Here is a 19,864-nt window from a genome sequence, read left to right on the forward strand (position 1 = left end):
ATACGGCCTTACAGTAGAAGACTGTAAAACTCGATCCCCCCCTCTCCCTCCCACGCTTGTGCTGAGAACAAATGCATGCGCAGACCATCTACAGGAAAAGATGGTCTGCGCATGTGTCGCGATTGCTCTGCAGCAATCTGTTCAGTCACTGTGAGGCGTGCCTCTGATTGCATTAATTTGCATGAGGAGGCTTGCTGAATCAATCGTCCAGGAAGACTTGGCCATGGATCGCCCAGCAAAGGTAGGGTTAGTGAATCTAGCCCTATCTGTGCTAGAACATGTAGCTGAGGTTACTGTCTATCTTAAGTTGTCCATCTTAAGCACCAGACATTAACACATCTTAGCTGTCTTTAGCACATCTTCACACCTCTTAGCTGTACCAAAGTCTTTTGTTACTTTAAGCACTGATGTAATTTAGGCATTCTGGGGCAATCTAAGGCTGTCTGCACTAGTGCTGCCCGATTCAGGAAAAAAAAATTAGATTCGATTTTCCTTCCCAATTGGGTGGTTTTTTTTAAACATCCTGGTGGGTTTATTTTATAGTCTCTTCACCCCCTTTGCCCTCTCCTAACCACACTGGCGCTGTGGTGTAAACAAAATAAACAAGACTTTTCCTCTCTGTTAAATCCTAGCTCATGTTTGCGGTCTAACACCAGCTCTGGCAGGATACACGTTTCAAATCTGACATATTGTAATCACAAAAGAGAAAATAAAATTAGTTTTTCTACCTTTTGTTGTCTGGTCATTCAAATCTTGTTGGTCCCAGGCTCTGGTTGTCTTCTGATAACTTGCTTGCCAGGGTCTCCTTCTTTCTTCTTTCTCCGTGCTAACCATCCATCTTCCATCTCTGTCCTCCCCTTCCGTTTCCCTTCCCTTCCCCGGAGGTCTGGCATCTTTCTTTTTTTTTGTCTTCATCCACAGATCCACCTTTTCTCAACTACACTTTCATCCAGCATTTCTCCCTCCTTCCCCACCACCCCAGGGTCCACCATCTCTCCCTTTCTGTTCCTTTCATCCCTAAATCCCATTGTCCACCATCTATCTCCCTCTCCTCTGTTTTTAGACCCATTATTTCTGACGTTAAGAGAAGACCGCGGCAGAGAGAAGACAACTCGGACGACGTATGGCAGCTTACAAAGATCGCTGAATTTAGGTAAATTGCTGCGGTGAAGCTGGACACTAGCGGAGAAGCCACTTCCCGACTGACCCTCCCCACTCGCCCTCTAAAGCAGGAACAGCAGGCAAGCAAGAGGCAGCGCTGCCGCTCCTGCTTTAGGGGGGAGGGGGGAGGGTCAGTCAACAAATCGAGAGGCCGATTTTTTTTTTTTTTTTTTTGTGTGATGAATCGATTCACCCGAAGTGAATCGGTTCGAATCGGGCAGCACTAGTCTGCTCTGGCATGCCCTAAGGTCAGATATGAATGATATGATCTCTCATAAGCCTTTGCTGACATTGGTTAGGCCACCAGAAAATGCTGACTGCTAGCAATGCTAGACTGACACTGACAACCAAAATTACTATTTGTTGAAATAACTCCATGAGAGAGTCAGGAGGAAGCGGCCCAAACTTTAGAAGGAGCAGTTATGGTTCCTGCATCATGACAACGCGCCGGCTCACATTGCTGTTAAAATTTGCAAATATGTAGGGAAGGGGAGTAATTTGAAAGGGACCCAATGGAATAAGTTATAAGATTGTTTAATAAATTTTATAAAATCAGTCCTGGAACATTTTGATCAGATCTCGTATTCATGACATTCCTTTATAAGTTTCATCCACCTCCATAGAGATCTGAGGTACTTAAATTAATACTGGGCAAATGGAAGGCTTAACCTTTTCCTATTGTAATAAATTTTACATTACGCTGGTTCCAATCATAATTATTTTAGCAAAGTTTTGTATTATTCACCGTTATCATTTACGGCTATTGTAAACATAATGTAAATAAGTCATAAGTCTGTAAATTCAAATATTTTGTGTTCCTGGCTCTTTATTAGTCCATACAGACTGTTTATCCACTGTCTGTCATTTTTGGAATGCCCCGTCATCTGGGACACGTGATAGGAAAAGGTTAAGAAGAATGTTAAATTGATCTTTGAGGTTTTTGAAATGGCATTGAAGGCTTTGGTGGGAATGGTGTTCATAGACTTGTAACTGCATACTTCTGACCTCTAATAAGATTTCTAGAAAAAACATTTGCAGATGTGATGCAGAGGAGATAAGTTGAAATAATGGAAAAAACCCTCAAGATGATTAAATCCCTTTCCAAAGAAATTTTTGACACTCCATTCATCCTTCAGATAGTATGTAACTGGCACAGTGAGGAGACCATGTTGCCCTCAGAAGGATCCATCCTTCATTTTCTCATTCTCATTAAACACAGCAGAAACCTTATCTTTATTTTAAAAAAAATAAAATTAAATAAAATTAAAATTAAAATGTATATCGCTCCTCAGCCACAATGTGGACAGGATTTTGACTGGCTCCAGAGAGATATAACCAGCATTCCAGTATCCATTCCAGAAAACCTTGCCAGGAGAAGCCTAAGGTTTTAAGCATAACCTTGAACAACTGGACTTTAAGGATTTGAAACAGGTTCTAGTTGCATCTATTCAGATTGCTTCCAACTTGACTGAAGCGAACGGAGTCCGTTTCTTGGTCCCAAAACCGCCCTGCCCACACCCTGTCACCTGGGTACAGATATCCGGAGGCATTCCCCTTAGAAAGAAAGGATACGCAGACAGTGTCCTAAAGAGATTGCCTAATCTTTTATTAGTTTACATCCAGCTTTATACTTTTTTTTGTACAAGGGTCAGTGGTAACCAACATAGGAAAAGGGGGTTGGACAAGAGAGGAGAGTGGGTAGACGAGCAGGATATGTGCTTCATTGTCTAAATCTAAAGGTGTTAAAGTTTCCCTTATCTCTCTCAACCGGTACATGGCTGTGGGGGGGGGGGGGGGGGGGTCTAACCTCCATTGTCTCAAACAGCTAACTTCATTAACAAGATTAAATGGCTTTTTCCCAGAACATCAAGAGAACAAACACACACACAGTCTGTGTTTGAGCACCTCCACCACAGACAGAGACAGAAAACTTATAAGATATTTGTGTCTTTTAAAATCCCCTCTTACGTCATGAAAATGATGTCATAAATGCACAGCATGAGCGTGGAGGGAGAGATATTCTAGATATGTCTCTTGAGGAGAGGTTTTAGGAGCTGTACAGAGACTGCTTCTGTGTTCTTGTGAATGAGAGAGAACACACAAAGAAAGAAAAACGGGGGTGGAGAGGGCGATGTCCCATGCTTCAGGTAGAGGGGGGCTTTTATAGTTTTGAGACTTATTCTAAAATACAGAATAAACATAGTAATAGGCTTGCAGTCAAATGTAATTTCCAGTATGCCTCTGACAATAGTTTCTGATTAATCTTAGTTATCTGTGCACCTGGACCCATTGTCCTAAGCACCCTCTTAATGAGACTTTAACATCTTTTAGCTAATCATGATTTAATCAGGACTACATGAAACCGTCTTCCTGGATGCTTAATGTATGTGAATTCTGTGCAGGAGCACAGAATTCTGCATCAACATTCCAGAGTCAGATAATTTCCCATAGGCCTTTGCTGACATTAGTTATGCCAACTGAAAATGCTGTTTGCCAGCAATAGTTATGCTGACATCTCCCATACTTTGTTTATTTTTATTTGTATTTTTTGAAATGAAGGCAAGCTTGTGGTACCCTTCTATAGCCAGTCTGCATTTTGCAGATGCCTCGCTTACCTCCAACATTATAGCAGAACGTCCCCTGTCCTGCAGAATCTCCAAGCTATGAAGATAAACAGTTCCCATTATGAGTTCAAACCTCTGTCTTAGGTTGTACAGTATGCTATATCTTACCCGTCATTGAGCGAATGAATGGTGCATAAGGGATGCAGGAAATTTTTCTCAGGAGGTTCAGGCATAAATGTAATGTAATTTATTTCTTATATACCGCTACATCCGTTAGGTACAAAGATGTCATGAGAGAGTATGCAAGTATGAGGTAATTATGTCTGACCCTGGTATGCAATGCAATATGCCAGATTAAAACCAAATTAGCCAAATTAGCAAGTGTCAGAGAAGATACTGGAAATATATGTATAACTGTCTTAAAAGCTAGAAGGAACATTGTGAGATAAAGAAATGTACATGTGTTTCACTTTACAGCAAAGGAGAATCATAACAATACATAGCAAAATTTGTAAAATAATTAAGATAATGATAGAGTGAATTAAAACATTAAATACGTGGTTTGCAGTGGGCGAATACTCAAAGAAAAGTTCTCAAACTTGAGACATGAGCATCTCGGAGCAAATTTTCTACAGTTTGTGCAATCTGTCCATTTTCAAAAGTGATAGTATGATTCACTTCTTTGGAGGTTTTCTTAGGTTGTAAAATGTATGCATGGAGTTCAGTAAAGTTCAGCAGCTTTTGAAATGTCTTGTTCCCCAAGAGGTAGTGGATGCACAGCATATGAAATAAAGTCTGGAATGTCCATAGCAGTAAATAAGTTGAATTGTATAGCAAAGCGTACAAAAATGTCCAGCTCCAAGGTAGTACAATGTGTGTGAAGAAGTAGAGGAGTAGGAGATCTTTGCGGACAGGGAGCAGGAAGATGAATTAGTCCAGCAGGAACTGCCAGTCTCTTTAAACTGGTGAGATGCATACTTGGGATGAAATGATGTTTGCACAGGATCTGTCAGTCACTAGAAACTAGTGGTGTTCACCCTTGGGATGAAATGATATCTGTGCATACAGGGAGGGATACACCGGCTTGAAAAGAGTTCAAATATCATTCAGCAGCTGTACTCCAGTGTGATCCAAATAAGAGATAGAAAACGAGAGAGAAACCATGTTGCCTGTACTGAATGAAGAGAGAGAGAGACCTGGTTGCCTGTACTGAATGTGGCAACATGTGAAAATATTAATGCATTTACTTGGTATAGTTATGGCAAAAGAGAGACAATATTCAGTTACTTAAGGTTCTTAATCGGACATTCCAAAAAGATATGTTTTTGTGTGCTACATATAACTATTATGGCACTTCAGAGAGACCATAATTCTGTACTGAATGTATTTGGAAATGTATACTGAATGGTTCATATCTAGTGAGCACCATAGAATAAACACTGTATAACCTTTTCTTAAACATATAACCCCTAACTAAGCTGCATTTAGAATATGAAAGCTATAAGTAAAAAGAACATTGCGCAATTAGGCTAGTAAAAAGTGGGAAAAGAGCTCTAGAAATGGCCAATGTTATGTATCCTGGGGTACCCACTAAATTAAAACAAGTGGACAAAACACAGACCACATGGCACAGACAAAACATAAAACACAAAGTTTTAGGCGTGAAACTATTTTTCCATCTGTCAAGTATGCAGGGCTGAATTTAACTCTGCAAATAAACATATTGTTATAGAGAACCAAAATAAAGATTAACACGAGTAATACAAATAATGCATATCATAACCATCTCATATTCGGAAAATCTAATGTCTCTTTGGATTATCTTTATCTCTGCAGTGATAAAGAGGATCCTTGGAATACATTAGAAATATCTTTGAGCCAAAACTGGTCTGGGATGGCTATGTATATATACGAACTGCTGCTAAGAAAAAGAAAAAACATTTTAAGTTGGCAACATCCTAATTTCAGCTAAAACAATAGGAAGGAATTTTTCCAATTCACAAACGTGCCAGCTGTGGCTTTCCTGATTTTGTCTTTAATAGTCTTGTTCATGCGTTCGACAATACCGGAACTCTATGGCGATATGGGAGATGAAATTTCCACTCAATGCGGAGTGCGATAGCTAAACCTTTGCATACTCTGGCAGTGAAAGCAGGACCATTATCTGAGTTGATGTGTGTGGAACATCCCCACCTAGGGATGATTTCGCGAAGTAAAATGTTCACGGTCTGAGCAGTTTCATTTGTAGTGGGAAAAACTTCAGGCCATCGGGAGAACATGTCAACAATAACAAGGGCGTAATCCTGGCGAGTCCCGGTGGCATGAGGAATATGAGTAAAGTCAATCTGTAAGTGTGTAAAAGAAGAAGTGGGGTAAGTAAGGTGTCGAGCTATATATGTCTGTATCAGGGAGCGAAGGTCAAGAATGGAAAAAATCACTGGCAAGAAGTTGAAATGTCGAGCGAGCACTGCGGTGACCAATGCCATGATATTGGGCAATGAATAAGGGAGAGCTAGCTGCTGGTATACAGGGTTTCCCCTCTTTGCACCAAAGTCCGAACGAAGGGCGGCTTTGGGCACCGGCCAGATGGGCATTGATTAAGCCAGTGACCAAGGTCCCCACAATTAAAACATCCAGTACTTCTGGATGGATTATTACCACCTCGATCGGAGGCAGGGGCCTGCCCCCTACGAAACCCGCGACCCCCTCTTCCGCGAGGAGCGGACAGACGCGGTCCCCAGGTGGGTAGCTGGCCCTGATAATGCAGGATTTCCCGAGGCTTAGAGATCTCAAAGCAACCTGCGGCTTCTTTTTCCAATAATTTATTCTGAAATTCTGCACGAGAACTAGTGGGCCATTCTGAAATCATTTGTTTGACCAGAATTTGCAAGGGAGAGCGGAGGTTAGAAAGGAAAGTCTGAATAAGTAGGGAATCCATATTTGCATGGGCACTAAGTCCTGCCTCTTGGGTCCAGGTTTCAATAAACCTCTTCAACACCTATCAAGCTCTGTCTGCAATCCTGATCGAATCACATTGGATTCCTGTTGCTCATCGCATTACCTTTAAAATCCTACTTTTAGTTTTTAAAACACTGTCTTCGAACGAACCCCAATTCATTAATAAACTACTTATTCCCCATAGTATATCACGTTCTTTAGGGTCCATTAATCAAAAACTCTTAACAATTCCATCACTGAAAGTTATCGGAACTCGTCGTCATGATATCTTCTCTGTAATGGCCCCACAATTATGGAACACCTTACCTCAGCATTTAAGAGAAGAAAATGACCTAAACCATTTTAAAGGCAATCTGAAGAGCTTCCTTTTTAAAGACGCCTTTAATTTATAATTATATTTAATGATTACCCTTTTTTTAAAAAATTCTCCTTTCCTATTGTTTTCACCATTCATGTCTTCTTTTGTGCTTTATAAATACAATTGTAGTTCTGCCCTTTTTCCCTTATGTATCTGTTAGTTTGTATGTCAATATGTCAAACTCATGTAATTTACTATAAATAAGCTTATGTGTACACCTTTTGTTTTTATTTGTAAATCGCTTAGCATATTAAATTAAGCTATTCAATAAGTTAAAAATAAACTTGAAACTTGAATCTCACAAATTTCCATATTTTTCTGATCTCCAGTAGGAAGCGCTCTATCTTTAAAACTGATTCTGGCCCCTCTATTAATCAAATTTAATTTATCCTGACCCTCTATGGTAGTGTTAACATTGGGGCAGTCGGAAGTGTCCAATACCAAAAGTGCCACATACCTCAAGCTGAATTCTGAGTCTGACTTCCTTCCCTTATTCTGCGTCTCCAAAAGTGAGTCCACAGGTAAGTGAAAGGAGTCTGGCTGGGCTGTGAAGGCCTGAGTCACCTTGGTATTTGGACACAGAGAGTCAGGACATCCCTATGCACTAACACTGTTTTTCCTGGCTGTCAAATCACTTTTTATTTTTTCCAATTTTATCTGCATTGTATCTCGATCCTGTTGCAATCTCTTTTTCTAATGCTTCTGTCTGTGCTCTGAGCTCATGGAAAGAAATGTAAGTGGAGGCATTTCTGTAACTACCTCTGCCATGCTCTCTATTTCCTGTGTGTGGTGTTTTCTTGTATTGGGGTGCTCCCTCAGCACGCCACCTCCTAGCTTCTGATACTGAGCTGGCTGGGTCTTCCACACAGACCCAATCCTGAGCAGTAAAGTGTAAAAAAGGTAGCTTTAGGGTCCTCCGAAAACAACAGAAGGTGTTTAGTAATCTTGGGGGATAATAATTAAATACTCTTATTCATTCGCTAGTCATTTCATGTCTAGGCTATAGCAATGCATTATATAAAGGCATCACTAAGAAAGAAAGATAACGCCTCCAAATTATTCAAAATACTGCCATTAAAATCATTTCAACTTAAAAGCTTGAAAATTTGATCATGTCACACCACTTTTGATTAACTCCCATTGGCTTCCCATAGATCGTCGAATTACTTATAAAATAATGTTACTGATACATAAAACCATAACTTCCGGTCTACCAGATTTCATCAACAGGTTATTAATCCCCCAATACCCCCATCGCACATTACGTTCTTCTTATCAAAACCTGTTATCCATTCCCTCTTTAAGACACATTGGCACCATGCGTACTAATATCTTTTCTGTGATGGCCCCTACCATATGGAACTCAGCACCAAATTATATAAGAGAAATTTCATCACTTGATAAATTTAAAAGTAGCTTGAAGGCCTTTCTTTTTAAAGACGCATTTGGAGTATAATAGTCCTTTTAAGGACTGTAATAGAACTTTGCTCCTTGCTTTTCTTATTCATTTTAATCTTTTCTACAAAGTGCTAGATTATTTATTTTTTGTTCCCTCCCTTTTGTTTTGATCCTTCTCCCTCTCTTTTTCATTACACAAATGTATTTCTACCCTTTTTCATTTTGTTTCGGTAAGTTAATGTTCGTCTATGTGTCTGTCTGTTTTAATAATTATAATTTGTTTTTTTAATGTATGCCTTTCTACTCTTTGTTTTTATATATTATGTAAAATCGCTCTGAACCTTGACAAGGCGGTATATCAAATCCCCAAACAAACCTGAAACCTAAAACGGAATTTTTTTTTTTTCCGGCGACACAGCACAAGAAACGGCAGAAATTTAAACTTATAAGCAGTGCAAACGTATATGGGAAAGGATTGGTGACACAGAGAAATGTGAGCTGGAAAGAGAGTGTCACACACACGGGCAACATAAGCCTTACAAGTCTCATCTTTGACCCATTACAAAAACAATATAGCAATGTGCGATGCTCGCTTACCTTACCTATAAGCGAAATACATTAATAATATACAATATAATCTTATACTCTATAAAATCTTATCTAAGCAATAGAAGAGAAAAGCGCATGCAAAGAGTGGTACAGACGACAGAGTGGGCAGGCATTTCTATAAATAATTTCATTCTTCCCGAAAGAACGGCAGTTGCTTATTTTCACGGCGGGAGCTTCCCGAAAACTCCACAATACAAATAGGCTTCCCAAAAGCCTTTACGTATTCTCATTCTTTCCGAAAGAACGCTAACTGCTCACTTTCGCAGTGGGAGTTTCCCAAAAACTCCACAATAAATAAAGGGTTGGAACAGGACGCCAATACCAGTGAGTACTAAAAAACAGAATTCAAAATTCAGAAATACTCACATGATATTGGTGATGTCCAGCCCATCCCGGAACGAGCCCCCAACTGAAGCGAACGGAGTCCGTTTCTTGGACCCAAAACCACCCTGCCCACACCCTGTCGCCTGGGTACAGATATCCGGAGGCATTCCCCTTAGAAAGAAAGGATACGCAGACAGTGTCCTAAAGAGATTGCCTAATCTTTTATTAGTGTACATCCAGCTTTATACTTTTTTTGTACAAGGGCCAGTGGTAACCAACACAGGAAAAGGGGGTTGGACAGGAGAGGGGAGTGGGTGGACGAGCAGGATATGTGCTTCATTGTCTAAATCTAAAGGTGCTAAAGTTTCCCTTATCTCTCTCAACCGGTACATGGCAGTGGGGGGTCGAACCTCCATTGTCTCAAACAGCTAATTTCATTAACAAGATTAAATGGCCTTTTCCCAAAACATCAAGAGAACAAACACACACACTGTCTGTGTTTGAGCACCTCCAGCACAGATAGAGACAGAAAACTTATAAGATATATGTGTCCTTTCAAATGTGTCCTTTCATTGACTACCGAATGTTTTTAGGCCAGTTCTAAGCATTGGGAAAAACTAAATCAAAGAACTCTCTTCCATTTTGAAAACCAGTGCAATTGAGCAGAGATTTAATTCTGAATATTTTCTGATCACAGAGTATGAGCATTTGGTTTCATCCTAAACCTAAGGGGCCTTCAGTGATTTCTGGGGGGAGTCTGTTGGCGCAATAGTTAGAGCATACAGCCTTAGCATCCTTAGGTTATAGGTTCAAATCCCATGCTGCTTCCTGGGCAAGTCACTCAATCCACACCAGTACAGATAGGGAATAATGTTTGACTACAGAATGTAAAACACGTGGAGGGGCATAATAAAAAACCAAACGTTTAAGTCCCCCTTTGGCCTAAGGCCTTAAACGTTGAAAGTAGAAGCAGAGAAAATGTCCATTATCAAAAAAAATGTCCAAAAGGAGGTTTTTGTTTTATAATGGCATGCCTCTGCGTTCAGCTGTTTAAACGCCCAGATCACCACTACGTATAAACTTACACCATATAATCAACCTAAAAAAAGCCTGTCCCAAATGCCCAAAACAAGGGCTTTTAGGTGGAGGAGCCAGTCCTTCACCTAAAAGCTGGATTCTGTAACCGGTGTCTGTCATAAAGAACGCCGGTTACAGAATCCACCCCCCCTCCAAAGATCTGGGCAGGAGAGAGTAGCCAAGCCCTCCTGCCCCGCGGCATCCCGAACCCCCGACTAAGATTGTGGAAAGGGAGCCCAAGCCCTCCTGCCCTGTGGCACCCCAAACCCCTGACTAAGGTCGGGGCAAGAGGGAGCCCAAGCCCTCCTGCCCTGCGGCACCCCAAACCCCTAAGATCGAGGCAAGAGGGAGCCCAAGCCCTCCTGCCCTGCGGCACTCCGAACCACTGACTAAGATTGGGGCAAGAGGGAGCCCAAGCCCTCCTGGCCCGGCGACTGCCCAACCTCCAACTAAAATTGGAGCAAGAGGGAGCCCAAGCCCTCCTGCCCTGCGGCACTCCGAACCACTGACTAAGATCGGGGCAAGAGGGAGCCCAAGCCCTCCTGCCCTGTGGCACCCCAAACCCCTAAGATTGGGGCAAGAGGGAGCCCAAGCCCTCCTGCCCTGCGGCACTCCGAACCACTGACTAAGATTGGGGCAAGAGGGAGCCCAAGCCCTCCTGGCCCGGCGACTGCCCAACCTCCAACTAAAATTGGGGCAAGAGGGAGCCCAAACCCTCCTGCCCAGCGGCACTCCGAACCACTTACTAAGATCGGGGCAAGAGGGAGCCCAAGCCCTCCTGGCCCGGTGACTGCCCAACCTCCAATTAAAATTGGGGCAAGAGGGAGCCCAAGCCCTCTTGCTCTGCGGCGTCCTGAAACCCCCCCGCCAATTACGATTGGGCAGGAGGGAGCCCAAGCCCTCCTGCCCAGGCAAACCCCCTACTCCCCACCCCCAGTAAGATATGGGCAGGAGTCATCCCAGGCCCTCCTGCCCTCGACGCATACCCTTCCCACAAATGCCCTCCGAACCTCAAATCGGCCCACCCTGCTGACCCGCAAGCCCCCCCACCTGCCGAGCCCCCCACCCCAATTCCCCTCCCTATACCTTCAAATCGTTGGCCAGACGGACTGGTGCCAAGCCCGTCCGTCCGGCATGCCAGCCATCCCAGAAATGGCTGATTGGCCCAGGCGGCTCAAATGTTAGTTGGGGGTTGTGCAGTCACTGGGCCAGGAAGGCTTGGGCTCCCTCCTGGCCTGATTGGATCGGCCGGGTGGGGTTTCAGCGGGCTTGGGCTCCCTCCTGTCCTGATCGTTGGCTGGGGGGGAGGGGTGGATCACTGCAGGAGAGATGGCTCATCTCTTCTGCTGCTTTAGCGATCCCAAGTGCCGCTATTGCGGCAGGGGAGATGAGGCATCTTTCCTGCCCCGATGGTTGCAGTGGGGGGGTGGGTAGGTTTCCGGGCCGCTGAGCTGATCGAGCCAGCCGCCATCAGCTCAGCGGCCCCTTTTTCGGCACTTATATGTGTTTTGACTTGGTCTAAGTCAAAACGTATAAGTGCTAACTAGGCAACCTGCCTAAAGTTTTGGTTATACCTGCTGCACGCCTAGATCTAGGTCGGGCCATCTCTCGCCCATCTCCCGCCCTTTCCCCTCCTCTAAAAATGCCTCTTTTCACTCTATGCGTTTAGAGGCAGGGGAAAGGCCTAAACTGGTTTTAGATACGTCTAAATCCAGCTTTGATTATGGGTACTTGGACAATCAGGCTTTTTTGATTGTCCAAGTACCCATTTATGCCACTTTTTAGACTTTTTTATTTTTTATTTTTTTTATTATGAGCCCCTTGGGCTATAAGTGGTAAATAAATTAATTAATTTCTGGTTCAAGATGATTTCTTTACACATTTTTAAATGTCTTTTCTTTGAAAGGGGACTCATTAGTTCTCTTAGATTTAAGGAAAGAATAACCCCACACAGAGATGCATTCAAGTCCCATAAAATATCCCAAATTTTTATAGAAACCACAGACCATCTCTCTCAGATAGCAAAAATACAAAAAGAAAGGGACCCCCCCATCTATCAGAACACATATTGTAGAAAACAAAACCAGGTACGTAGAACTTTTTGATGACAAGAAGTAAACAAAGTACTTGCTAACTCAAATTTGAGTCAGACATACTAAATTCCACCACATAGAAATATGTAGGTCACATTGAAATTTCCAGTTTTTAAGGATCACTTTAAGAGCCAAAGCTAGTAAGATCCGCTGTAATAAAACCCTTAGTGTTCATGCGCACTTCAAACTTGGTGGGTCCGTGATCCGTGGTGTCGTGCCTGCACAGTGCCTGCCTCAGCTGATTTCATGATCTCCGACGCTGGCTGACTTCTGACTATGCTGTGCTTGCCAGCTTCCCGACCTTGTTCCTCCGAAACCGGAGAGGGGGAAGGGAGGAGAAGCAAAGTTGGCAAGCACAGTGTTAGAGCCCCCAGAGCATGGGCGAAGTCGCTTCCAGGCTAAGGTGGCATTGGCGGAAGATAGGGCAGGGAGGGAGGCTTTAAGTCGCTGTTCCTGTTTGCTTTGGGCCTTTCTCACTACCGGGTCCTGCCTTCGCGGAAACAGAAAATAGGTGGGACCCGGCAGCGATGAAGGCCCAAATGAAGCAGGAGCAGCGAGTTGTGAATGCTGCGCTGCCGACGGTTGTGTGAGACCCGGAAGGGAGGGGGGTGGGAAAGACAGAATGAGAAATGCTGCTGATGGCTGTGTGAGACCGTGGGGGAGGGGGAGAAGAAATGCTGCCAACGGCTATGTGACACTGCGGAGAAAATGCTGCTGCAGCACCCTTTTGGTGAGACAGAGTGAAAGAGGGAGAAGGAAGACCAGGGAAGGGGGGTGGGGGGTGGGAGGGAAGAGAAATGCTGGTATTGCACAGGGGGGGAGGTCAAAGGAAGGAAGAAGGGCTACTGCTTGACAGGGGGAGCAGGGAAGTGATGCTGCTGGACAGGGGAGAGGTAAAAGGAAGGGAGAAGAGCTACTGCTGAACAGGGGGAGCAGTGAAGGTGTGCTGCTGGACAGGAGGGAGGTAAAAGAAGGGAGAAGGGCTACTGCTGTACAGGAGGATCAGGGAAGGGGGTGCTGCTCGACAAGGGGGAGCAGGGAAGGGCTACTGCTGGACAGGGGGTGCAGGAAGCAAAGAAAGAAAGGCCTCAGCGTCCCATTGTGCTAAAAGTTTACACATCTATTCTAGTACCTGTTAATGTAATGGGCTTAAACACTAGTATCGAATAATCTTGCGTGATCCTTAGATAAAATATCTAACAAAGCTGTGGTCCTCCAAATGACAATCTGAAGGGAGAGTTCAAACTTAAGTTATATTATCTGTGAAATAATAGACCAAACTGAAACCCAAAAAGGCTGCAAATTTTTACAAGTATAGAGCATGAGAGTCAGTGTTCCACATTCGACATGACAATGCCAACAAACATCAGAAGAAAATTGACCAATATGAAACATTTTTCGAGGGGTCCATAGTGCTTTTTGAGAGATTAAAAAACAACGTCTGAGACAAGGATGCCGACAGGGTTGTTTTAAAAGAGTTAGTCTAGAAAAGCGATCATTGAGAAGGTGTCAAATGGGAGCATGCACAGGAGAGTAGTATCCCAAATTTTTTATAGTGAAACAGTACCACTAATATGATGTACTACCATTTTGGCCTAGTGTATTCATTTGTAAGCTATCATAGTACTTGCCCCTGTGTGACTTCATAGTAGAGAGTTGCGCGGGGACAGAAATCCCACCCGTCCCCGCCAAAGTCCCACCCGTCCCCACCCGACCCCGTGAGGAATCCCACCCGTCCCCACCCATCCCCGTGAGGAATCCCTCCGTCCCCGCGAGGAATCCCCTCCGTCCCCACCCGTCCCCGCGAGGAATCCCCTCCGTCCCCGCCCGTCCAGAAATAGTTATTTCATTTAATTATGCTACTGAATTAAAGGCTCTGGTAGAAACCATTTACAAATAAGCAAAAAGACTTTATTAATTTGAAAATATTAATTGGGAAGAATACATACTTTGCAAATGGGTTTCTACCAGAGCCTCTAATGTTTATAAATTTTTATCAACACAACTAATATACTACTTTATCCTGAAGCAAAATAAAAAAGAAATATAATTCTTTTCCTACCTTTGTTGCCTGGTTTCTGCTTTCCTCATGTTCTCATTCAATTCCTTCCATCCACTGTCTCTCTTCCTTCTGCATCTTCCATTTGCTCTGTTACTGTGCCTCTCCCTTTCTTCCCCCTTCCAAATTGGTCTGGCACCCATCTTCTTCTCTCCGCTCCCCCCTTAGTCTGGCATCTGTCTTCTTCCCTGCCAGCGTCTTCTCCCTACTCTCTCTTCCCCATTTCCTTTCAGCGTCCTTCTCCCCCATCTTCCCCATGTCCTGTCAGCGTCCTTCTCCCCCCTCTGTCTTCCACATGTGCTTTCAGTGTCCTTCTCCCCCCTCTGCTTCCCCATGTCCTTTCAGCGTCCTTCTCCCTCTCTGTCTTCCCCATGGCCTTTCAGCGTCCTTCTCCACCCCCCACCCCGTTTTCCCCATGTCCTTTCAGCGTCTTTCTCCACCCCTTTGTCTTCCCCATGTGCTTTCAGCATCCTTCTCCCCCCTCTGTCTTCCACAAGTGCTTTCAGAGTCCTTTCCCCCCCCCCCCGCCCTTCCCATGGCCTTTCAGCGTCCTTCTCCACCCCTTTATCTTCCCCATGTCCTTTCAGCATCCTTCTCCACCCCTTTGTCTTCCCCATGTGCTTTCAGCATCCTTCTCCCCCTCTGTCTTCCACAAGTGCTTTCAGAGTCCTTCCTCCCCCCCCGCCCTTCCCATGGCCTTTCAGCGTCCTTCTCCACCCCTTTGTATTCCCCCATGTGCTTTCAGCGTCCTTCTCCCTCCTCTGTCTTCAAGTGCTTTCAGCGTCCTTTCCCCCCCCCCCCTCCTCCTTCTCTACCGCCCCGGGTGCAGCACAGCCGGCCAGGTCCCCTTACTTTTGTGGCACTTCCCCGACTGACTGACAACAGCCCCGGTCCGACAAACCTCCCTGCCCTTAACTGCGAATCTAAATTACCTTATTACAGCTGCTGTAAGAAGATAATTTAGATTCGCGGCTACAGGGCAGGGAGGATTGTCGGACCGGGGCTGTTGTCGGTCGGTCGGGGAAGTGCCACAAAAGTAAGGGGACCTGGCCGGCTGTGCTGCAACCGGGGCGGGGTGTGGCGGGGCGGACCGCCCCGTCCCTTGGTAGCCACTCGAACCGCGAGGCTACTCTCCTCCTTACCTGCACTGCCTGCAGCACAGAGCCAAACGGAAGTCTTCCCGACTCAGTCGCGCGGCTCTTCTCTCTACCTTCTCTGCTTGCAGCACAGAGCCGAACAGAAGTCTTCCCGACGTCAGCGCTGACGTCGGAGGGAGGGAGGGCTTTAAGCTTTAAGCCCTCCCTCCCCTCCGACGTCAGCGCTGACGTCGGGAAGACTTCCGTTCGGCTCTGTGCTGCAAGCAGAGTAGAGAGAAGAGCCGTGCGACTGAGTACATCCAGCCCCGCAGGAACCCCGCGACCCTCGGAGGCATCCCCACGGGATCCCCGCGACCCTAGGGGGCGTCCCCACGGGATCCCCGCGACCCTAGGGGCGTCCCCACGGGATCCCCGTGACCCAAAGGGGGAACCCGCGGGATGCCCGCGGGTCCCGCGGGATTCCCGTCATCCCCGTTCCCGTGCAGCTCTCTACTTCATAGCCTGGTATGTTCTCTACTTGTGTGATTGAAGTGTCTGGTTCTTTAGCGTTATAAAATTAAGGGAAGCTTTCTCATATTTGATTCTACTGGAAAATATTACTCTCTTATGAAGATGTCTATCTTGATGTCCATTAAAAATATCTGCTTCTATTTTTTTATTATTATAAAATTTATATACTGCATACAACTATGCAGTTTACATATCACATACATAAAATCTTATTTCCATGCGGTTTCTACATATTACATAAACATAACTAAGGATTTTGTTTTTGTTTTTTATCATAATGTTCTTATGCATTTCTATTTATGTTGGAACTGAAATCACAATAAAACATAAGCCATGCAGAGGTAATTATACCTCATTGTCAATTCATTTCTGAGCAACTAGTTCAGTGATTCCCAAACCTGTCCTGGAGGAATCCCAGCCAGCCTGTTTTCAGGATATCTATAATAATAAAACCCTAGAGCACGTATGCGGTCTTGAAACTCCATGATTTCTGGCGCCGTGAGGAGTGCCTCCGTGCCGAATTCGATTTTCGAACATGGAGGCAGGCCAGAACACGGAGCAACTCCTCCCTCGCCGTCACTCACTGCCAGAGGAGGTGGAGGATCCTCTGCGAACTCCAGCCGTCTCCCTCTCGAGCGCTCGGTCCTATGAGCGCTGCGGCTCCGACCCTCTCTTCCTCCCGCCTCTCGATTCCTGGAACACCAAGATGACGACGGGGCTGCGGGTGCTGGGCCAGCAGCGGCAGCCACCTTCACTCACTGAGAGAGCTGGGACATGGGGAGCCATGACGGGAGGGAGGGAGGAGGAGGAGGGAGGGGCCATTGGTCAGGCCAAAGGAAACTGGTGCGAGGCTTACAAGTCCACGGGCGAGTAAAGCTCCCGAGTGATGCCTCTGAATGTTGGAACCAGGCAACTTCCAGCAGCCGCAGCACTCTAAACACACTGCTTCGTGGCCTTGTACTGCCCTGATTTGCTCTGCCCGACAGGGCAGAGCAAATCAGGGCAGTAGAAGGCTGCGAAGCTGCGTGTTTAGAGTGCTGAGGCTGCTGCTAGAGTCTGCACGTTTGTCGGGACCGCGGGAAGGGGGAGGGGCGGCAAGGGACTAGAGACAGTCAGGGAGGAACTGGAGGGGGAGAGGGAAAGGGGGGTTCTTTGGGGGAGGGATGTGCTGGGAGGCAGACAGCTTGGTTTGGGGGGGAAGACAGAAGGGGGGCCACGGGGAGACAGGGAGGAACTGGAGAGGGAGAAGGAAAGGGGGCTGCTTTGGGGGAGGGATGTGCTGGGAGGCAGACAGCTTGGCTTGGAGGGGAAGACAGAAGGGGGGCCACGGAGAGATAGTCAGGGAGGAAGTGGAGGGGAGAGGGAAAGGGGGCTGCTTTGGGGGAGGGATGTGCTGGGAGGCAGACAGCTTGGCTTGGGGGGGAAGACAGAATGGAGGCCATGGAGAGACAGTCAGGGAGGAACTGCAGGGGAGAGGGAAAGGGGCCTGCTGTGGGGGCGGGGTGTGCTGAGAGCCAGACAGCTTTGCTTGGGGGGAGACAGAAGGGGGGCCACAGAGAGACAGTCAAGGAGGAACTGGAGGGGGAAAGGGGCCTGCTGTGGGGGAGGGGTGTGCTGAGAGCCAGACAGCTTTGCTTGAGGGGGGGGGGAAGACAAAAGGAGGGCCATGGAGAGACAGTCAGGGAGGAACTGGAGGGGGAGAGGGAAAGGGGGCTGCTTTGGGGGAGGGGTGTGCTGGGAGGCAGACAGCTTTGCTTGGGGGGAAAGACAGAAGGGGGTCACGGAGAGACAATCAGGGAGGAACTGGAGGGGGAGAGGGAAAGGGGGCTGCTTTCTAGCACCCGTTAATATAACGGGCTTAAACACTAGTACCATAATAAATTTTTATGATATTGATTTGCATAAACTGTCTCCTTGCTATGCAAATTGATCTCATGAATATTCCTGGAAATATCTTGAAAACCTGTCTAAATGGGATTCCCCCAAGGATAGATTTGGGAAACCCTGAACTAGAAATTGTTAGGAGTAACTTTAAAAAAAAGCTCTTTTTTTCCCCCTACCCTTGCTAGCAATATTGAATACTCATATTATGACATATCAACTGCACACTTGTAAAGCAGTTCTATAAAGCACACGATCACTGTTAATGTGCCAGTTACACATGCATTTCTTCAGGATAACAGTATTATATACATATATAGATGTGCACATGATGTGTATATGCCAAAATTCCACCTAAGCACTGTTCTGTAAAATATATGTACCTTGCTGGTAGGGTGTACACATAGATGGTGTCTGGGCAGAGCTTAGGATTCACACAGGCATAACTTACAGTATATTATACATGCATGTATTTTTGTGGTTGTTAGCATTCTCTGAAGGAAAGTGGGTGTCTCTGTTCCTTTATAGAATAGGCTTCTACCATATTCCCAGTTGCAGATTGCTCCCTTGTCTCCCATTGATCTTAGGAGCAGAAGTCTGTTCCAGAAATTAAATCAGAGTATGTTCGACAATGAGCTCTTCTCTTCAGAATTCTGCATTAAGCAGTGTATTGTAGTGTTCTATGAGATCTCACCAATCATTTTGTTTTTTGCTTCTAGGGTAATCAGGAGCCGACAGTCACTCCTGATGCAATGGTTCCACCCTTTGCCACCATTCCATTTCCTCCACCACCACAGAATGGCATCTCTACAGAATATGGGGTACAGCAGACTCAGGACTATGGGGGTCAGACCAGTGAACACAACATGTCACTCTATGGAACCACACAGACGCATGGCGAGCAGAGCACAAGCACATCAAACACTCAAAATGGTGTTCTCACGGTATGTGTTCATGTATCCTACTAACTTGGAACTTCCTTGAAAATCCATCCAAACTTGGGTTTATTACCATGGTCTTAGTAGGTAGTGCTCACTACTTAACTAATGACTATCACTTCTTAACTACTACTATTACTATTTAACATTTCTAAAGCGCCAAAAGGTATACACAGTGCTTTACATGAATAATACACAATCCCTGCTCAGAAGAGCTTACAGTCTAATTAGGACAAACAGGACAGATGGGACAGATAGAGATTGGGGAGTTTGTTGCAGCGAGAATGATAGGATGGACATAGATATGTTGTGGTGAGTGGCCTTTAAAGCTTAGCTGTTTGACATCACAAAATATATTATCTATCAGGAATTCCTCTTCTTTTAATTGTCATTTTTACTTAGTGACTTATGTTTATTTTTTATTTTTTGCTAAATATGAAAATTGAGGATAATTATTTTTTAACTATAGGTAAACAAAACCCAACCTAATAAGAATCCCAACCACTTAAACTAATGAAGTCTTACTCACCTGAATCCCATGTGGATATGTTAGCGCGAGATTAGTGATCAACAAGATAGAAATGATAAAAGATCTGTTTGATGAATTAAAACCCAGCTTTCTATTCAAACATGAATACTGTTATCCCAGAACAAGCAGGCAGCTTATTATCCCAGGACAAGCAGACAGGTATTCTCACAAGTGGGTGATGTGATCCAACGGAGTCCCGATGCGGACGCCTCACAAGCAGACTTGCTTGAAGAAACTCGAAGTTTTGAGTCGCCCGCACCGCGCATGCGCGAGTGCCTTCCCGCCCAGCGCAGGGCGCGTCTCCTCAG

General features: G+C 45.2%; 1 protein-coding gene across 13 annotated transcripts in view; it reads left to right on the top strand.

Moving 5' to 3' along the window:
- RBFOX2 (RNA binding fox-1 homolog 2) overlaps positions 1–19,864 on the top strand; it is an 839,083-nt gene that overhangs the window by 399,287 nt on the left and 419,932 nt on the right. For all 13 annotated transcript variants that reach the window (XR_004538493.1, XM_033935143.1, XM_033935145.1 and 10 more), the window contains one exon: positions 18,809–19,033. Coding sequence is in view for 12 of the 13 variants with exons in the window: in XM_033935143.1 (XP_033791034.1) it covers positions 18,809–19,033 (225 nt within the window). In the remaining variant the exon portion in view is untranslated. The remainder of the gene's footprint in view (positions 1–18,808; positions 19,034–19,864) is intronic.

The sequence above is a fragment of the Geotrypetes seraphini genome, chromosome 2 (genome assembly GCF_902459505.1).
Source record: "Geotrypetes seraphini chromosome 2, aGeoSer1.1, whole genome shotgun sequence".
Taxonomy (NCBI): domain Eukaryota; kingdom Metazoa; phylum Chordata; class Amphibia; order Gymnophiona; family Dermophiidae; genus Geotrypetes; species Geotrypetes seraphini.